General features: G+C 29.5%; 3 protein-coding genes across 4 annotated transcripts in view; 1 reads left to right on the forward strand and 2 right to left on the reverse strand.

The window, feature by feature from the left end:
* Positions 1–1,086, forward strand: part of LOC102673516 (ras-related and estrogen-regulated growth inhibitor) — a 4,625-nt gene extending 3,539 nt beyond the window's left edge. The window contains exon 4 of the mRNA XM_006615242.2: positions 522–1,086. Coding sequence (XP_006615305.1) covers positions 522–704 — 183 coding nt within the window. The 3' untranslated portion in view covers positions 705–1,086. The remainder of the gene's footprint in view (positions 1–521) is intronic.
* LOC102673290 (Bardet-Biedl syndrome 2 protein homolog) lies at positions 996–4,227 on the reverse strand. Its single transcript, XM_006615241.2, has 11 exons — positions 3,800–4,227; positions 3,580–3,699; positions 3,318–3,506; positions 3,048–3,230; positions 2,764–2,986; positions 2,470–2,681; positions 2,172–2,342; positions 2,001–2,105; positions 1,596–1,908; positions 1,275–1,529; positions 996–1,208 (listed from the first exon to the last, which is right to left on the reverse strand). Exons 1-11 carry the CDS (start codon positions 4,022–4,024, stop codon positions 1,114–1,116), a joined length of 2,091 nt encoding a protein of 696 aa, XP_006615304.1. The 5' UTR covers positions 4,025–4,227; the 3' UTR covers positions 996–1,113.
* A 70-nt stretch (positions 4,228–4,297) lies between these two features.
* LOC102673063 (ER membrane protein complex subunit 10) lies at positions 4,298–5,727 on the reverse strand. Of its 2 annotated transcripts, none has more exons than XM_006615239.2 (4): positions 5,296–5,727; positions 4,955–5,218; positions 4,618–4,884; positions 4,298–4,535 (listed from the first exon to the last, which is right to left on the reverse strand). In XM_006615239.2, the coding sequence occupies exons 1-4, from the start codon at positions 5,350–5,352 to the stop codon at positions 4,440–4,442; spliced, it is 684 nt and encodes a 227-aa protein (XP_006615302.1). In that variant the 5' UTR covers positions 5,353–5,727; the 3' UTR covers positions 4,298–4,439. The 2 variants fall into 2 exon arrangements, with proteins under 2 accessions (XP_006615302.1, XP_006615301.1); XM_006615238.2 differs by having other exon boundaries at positions 4,955–5,233; positions 5,296–5,720.
* Positions 5,728–6,245: the final 518 nt, after the last annotated feature.

Here is a 6,245-nt window from a genome sequence, read left to right on the forward strand (position 1 = left end):
CAAAGATTATTGATTAGATATTAAGGTCTCGTGTGTATATTTTAAAAATTTATCTGTTTCTATTGGCTTGATTAGAGAAGTTGTAATAAAAGTCATAGAATTTGGAAAATTTGTTAAGATAAGAAGATAAAATTTATAAATTTGATATAATATCAATATAAACAAAAGATAAATTCAATATAAAATTAAATTTTTATATCGAGATTAATTTAGAATCGTAATTATATATCTTTCAATTTGAATTTCTTTTAAATCGTTATACACTGCAATTTGTTATATTACTAAAGAAATACAGAAAGTGAAGGAAAAACGAGAAAACGAGATCGATGATCCTACACGTGTCGCGAACCACGGTACGAGGTACGAATGAAAAAATGGCGAGTGATAATACGAACGGTTTTTAAAGTAGATTATGAAAGAAAAATATATAAAATATAATTGTGATAGCTGCTTAATAAGATAATCTCGACGGGGTTATGTAACGATAGCAACAGACTGGCCCGATTATTTTTATTCGACAGGTCATGGCCGTCTTCACAGACATCTTCAAACTGTTGACGGAATTGCCTGGTAATTCTGGCCAGCAAACGAATTCCTTCAGGGTGAGAGCTTCTACCGATGGAACATTGGACGCTCTTCGACGTCCATCACCTATACCTCTCAAAAGAAGATTCAGTATATCAGTTCGAGGAACGCTTCATTGACTAAAAGAGACCTCAGAGCTCAATTTGTGTACCTCGATGAGAAGTTTGTGTTCTAATTCTTCGTGTTTTAAAAATTGTTGACTGTTGATTTCCATTGTCAATTTCCATTGTAACGTATTATTACCTTGAGATATATTTTTTAAAATTGTTTAAATTTGATTGTAAATCAATGAGATTCGTCAATTTGCATCTCCTTTTAAAAATATAGATCTTTGAATGAACAGTCTTTTTTAAATTTTGATCTTGCTGTAAACAGTTAATAAGATCTACAATACTTTCTACAATACTTTCTCTTGTGAATGATCTTATTATTGTTATTTCTTGAATGTGTATAATAAACGTGAAAAAAATAAAATTTATATAAAATAATATTCATTAATGTGAATATTATAAGATACAATGTTAAAATTCATCCATGTCTTATTGCAATCACGAGAGCTTTCGAATTTTCATCCTGGATCGCAGCTCTGCAATTGGCTACGGTATTCGAGGCACTTTTTCCGACTGAAAAATTCAAATAATAGTTTCTGAAAAAAGATAAAAAGAAAAATATATATATATATATATTACCTCTTAATCTAGCTGCACGTTGAACTCCAAGATTAAGCTCCTTTAAATTCGCTGTAAATTCGCGATAGCTCTTCATCCTGATTTCATGTTCCCTGATTAGATCAGCATTTACATTTTTCAATTGTACGAGTCTCCTTCTCATTTCGTCGATATTCTCGAGAATTCTCGCATCCTCCAGACGGATTATAATATTCTTCAATAAAGTAGTCTCATTGGCTGTCTCTGCTTGCAGTTTAGCATCAATTTCCTTTAGCTCTGCAATAAATTAATAATTATCTTTTAATATTCTTCTAAGAAATGCGATAATTTATTTATATTAACCTTTGACACGTTCCAGAGCGTCCAACAATTTCTTCTCTTCAGCCGGAAATGAGACCTCGGAAGAAAGTTCTCTGAGACCCAAGTATAGAGCTAAAGATTGAATAATGTCGCCAGCAAATGTAGAATCCTCCGTTTGGATAGTTAATTTCCCAGTTGCATCTACCATGAAACAATGAATTTTGTTATCTCTCATTCCTCGAAGCCATATGTCCATGTTTCCATTATTTGGCTTGTCCTCTTTAATTTCGAATTCTTCAGGAAGGATGAGGCTTTGATTCAACCAGAGAGCGATTCTTTGAGGTCTTTCTGCAAGCTAATTAAAAAATATTAGATATTAGATTTATAATTTTTTTTTTAAAAAAAGAAATACTTTTTATTATTAATGATGATACGATAAATAAATACCTCAGCTGTGACGCTATTTTTTGTAAAATCGTCTGGAATTTGTTGAGGTTTCTCAATGATCTGGTACATGCAAAATCTAGGCAATTGACGTGTCATTTCGAACACCTTCATGAAAAGGAAAAAGTTACATTAGAATAAATTTAAAAAATTTTTTTCTTTTTCATTTAATACCTGTAGTAGATCTGCACCAGCTGGACCAACGCATACTTTCACATGGAGATCCACAGGATTATTCTTAGGAGGACGAAGCTCTATTTCGAGTTCTCCTTTAGGTCTGCTGGGATGGACTACTAAAGTTTCGCCTTCGAAAACTCCTTCAGTGAAAACTATCGCACAATGTATCTAAATATCAATATTGAAAGTTTATTATATATATTCCTATTCCATTTATATTTTCTTTTTTTTTTAACGATAAATTTTGAAAAGAAAAACATTAGAAAAAATTTTGTACAAGAATTGAATCGCTTACAAGAAGACCAGGTCCCGAAGCAAGAGCAACACGAGCCGCACCTTCAGCACTCATCAAACTAACAGCCAATTTTGTTCCATGATACATATTCGGAACTGATGCAGCTCTCTGCCTAATTTCCATTTGAAGTATTTGTTTTTTGGCTAACAAATCACGCATAGCTTCACCTGGTTCTGGTGTATCCATTGTAGAGCCAGAACTATAACCACGCACTAAAATCAATATCATTTAAAAATAAAATAAAATGTAGTTTCTCTATTCATTTTTTCATGCAATTTATAAACTGTATCCTACCTTCTCCAGTAGAAGATACTATAACTAAATCGGATTTGCCAATTCTTCTATAATCAGCTTCTACAATTCCAGCTATTCCAGCGGATAATTGAATTTTAAAAATTACTTCTCCATTATTGGATAATCTCGCATCTACTTTTCCATTATTCCAACCGGTTATGATTTCCAGTGAACCGTCTCCGTTCAAATCAAAGCTCCTTGTAACTATTACTCTGTGTTTTGACTGAAAAATTTATCATATATTTTTCCATTTGCAATTTTTATTAATTTTAATTTAGGCTGACCTTAACACGCCATAATCTTTGAGCCATTTCATAGACACCAAGAGTTCCATTTCCTACTGAATAAACAAATCGTCTATGAGGTAGACCGATTAAAGATGTAATGGAAGCAGTTTCTTTGGCATCCCAAAGCAGATTATCTTTCTTGTACACCTTTATTTCAAAATCCTTCGTTCCAACGATCAACTAGATATTTTTATATTTATGGTATATTATTTCATTCGTTGATTCTTATTAAAATTTAAAAAAATTTTTTTTATTATTATACTTTACCTCGTTTTCTTCATCTCCATCAAAGTCAAAAACGGCTAATGAACTAACAATTCCTCCTACTACTGTCCAAAATATTTCTATGCCTTGCGAATCTAAAATTGTTACAGAACAATTGCCACCGACGATTGCAACTTGATTTGGAAGCCAACTCAATTTGCCAATGAGTATGCATCTTGCACCATCAGACATCTATTCGTAAAAATAATTTAAATTCTTTATACTTTTTTCCAAACAAGTTTGATTATGAATATGATTAAGATACTTCTTTATAAAAAATATCAGAATTGTCTTCTATATGATAAGCCAGAACATGAGATGCAGTTCCAATTAGAAGGATATCTCTCTCATCTTCGTTAAGTCGACCAGTGCATAATGCAATAATCTAGCAATTTATTTAGATATTAATTAATTTGTATCAAAATTAAATTTTCTTAAAAAAATATTTTAAATTTTTAAAAAATATATAATTATTTGATTAATACCTCACTTCCTATTTTAAGCTCAGCGAGTTCTCCGCTCCAAGATAATTTTCTATCGGACTGCTCGTGGTCATGATCGGTTATTTGTGGTTGCCTGTGAGGACTGTGCACCAAAATATTTCCACCATATGTTGCAGCTGCTAAACAAGCATGAGAACCATCGAATTTACCTGAAGTTACAAGACCTGGTTCTACATGTTTCTGAATATTCAGAGAAAAAGCTGCCATTTTTCAGCCTGATAAATTACAAAATATTCTAATACATAATAGTAACAGTTTGTGGCTTTGTTCATTGGATGGTAGATTATTGATCTTTTCTTGCCTTACCTGTGAACTTTACCTAGAAGACTAAACTATATATAATAATGATATACAATTATGATAGGTGGCTTTAAGTTAAAAAAATATATTGTAACACACAAATACATATACTACATTGCGAAAGACTTTCATTTTACATGATATTATATAATAATCTAAAATACTAAAAAATAGATAAAAAAAATTTAATTAAATCATAGAATTTATTCAGAAAAAGATACAATTATATTTTTACAATTGTAATTATGAAAGTATATTGTAAGTTTATAAATAAAAGATTCGACACAAGCACTCTTGGAGGCACCACAGACACTTTAAGTTATTATCTTTGAGCACTGCCACCTGCTGCTCCTCCAGCTTCTGGATTTGTTGCAGATGATAGAATAACAAAGATCAATGCAGGAACAATGTACATCCACTGAAATGGATAAATAAATCAAGCAATAAATAATATTTTAAAATGTATTATATACAAATATTATTTACAATAATAAACCTACATATCTTGCAAGGAAAGATCTATTATCTTTTGCTTCTCCTCTTTCTCTTGCTTCTCTTTCACGTTCAAGTTTTTGAATATATGTAGCAGTGTCTGGAACTGGTCCACCATCAGGATATTTAACGACAACATTAGTTGTCCACATATTTGTAAATGGATTTTCTATACTGCAAGGGCCAGGTGATGATATACTGACAACTATTGGTTCCGCTGCACTATCTAGCCAAATTGTTATGACATCTTCAAGATCAGAACCAAGAAGATAACACTAAATAGAAAAAAGATTATAAATAAAATACAGATATATAAAACATAAAAGTACTAAGAAATATAATTACCGCAGGTACAGAAGATAAAAATGTTATTTCATTTCCTGAAGAAGTTCGAGCTATTGCTTTAAGTCTATATTTGCCATCATTTTTGGCAAGATTTTTTAGTTCATTTATATGGGATTGCAGTAATCCATTTTGTCCAATAACAGAGGCACCGCTACGAACACTTGATACTGTAATATTACCTCGTTCTATGAAAATCGGCTCTGGTTCATCGTTAAATGCGTGCCACAATCGTAATTGTAACCAGCCATCATAATCAAGTTCGCTCTGAAATTTTGATGACTATTTCGTTAAAATGTGTAGTAAAATATGTATTGAGAATTATAATAAATTGAAATACTAACCCCAAGAGCTAGTGATATGCTGATTAACAAACTTATACAAATATATATCGTCTGCATTATTAAAATGATATATATATGTATATCTTCTATGATATAATAAAAAATCAAATCATTTTAATAATTTTAATATATTTTAAAACTTATTTATCGAATGATAGTAACGGAATGTGCAAATTTATACACTGTAGTGCAAGTGGTTTGACAGTCTACTACTAATGATTAAAAGGTTTAGCTATTTATAACGTTTATTATTTTTTATTAGTTTTAATAAATTTTTTATTAAATTTTTTTTATTATCAGACTTTATTTCTTTGAATTTATTTAAAATATTCATTGGATCATAAAATTAAATTCAGCAACAATGATGAAAATGTTTTCATCATTTTTTTATATTGGTTAGTTTCTAATGCAAATTTACAAAACTTACGTACTCCAATAAAATAATCACAGTACTTTTTTCACCAATGATATTGTGTATAATGTATATTATATAATATAATTACATATATGGGAATTTTATAGTGATTTTTCTTCAATATATTACATTAATGCTATAATATATGTAATATGGACTATTGCTTTCTAGAGAATAAACGAAGAGTAAAATATCAAAAATTGTTAAAAGTAAGATAATTTTATTAGATATTTTAATTATTTTATATATATTTTAGTTCGTTATAATTAAAAATCTCTTTTTCATGTATATCTACATATCTACATACATGTGTACATATATGCATAAAGTATAAAAAACGAACTTCATTCCATATAATTTTTAGCACACAAAAATTTATATATTTTTATTATATTACGTATACATATTTTATTATTATATTTCTTATTATCTTAAAAAATAATAAAATTATTAAAACATTAAAATCGTCTTTTAAAAGCACAAACTTCTTCTAGACAAAGAGAACAAATAAGTGGAAAAAGGATAGAGATAGGAT

The sequence above is a fragment of the Apis dorsata genome, unplaced genomic scaffold (genome assembly GCF_000469605.1).
Source record: "Apis dorsata unplaced genomic scaffold, Apis dorsata 1.3 scaffold_220, whole genome shotgun sequence".
Taxonomy (NCBI): domain Eukaryota; kingdom Metazoa; phylum Arthropoda; class Insecta; order Hymenoptera; family Apidae; genus Apis; species Apis dorsata.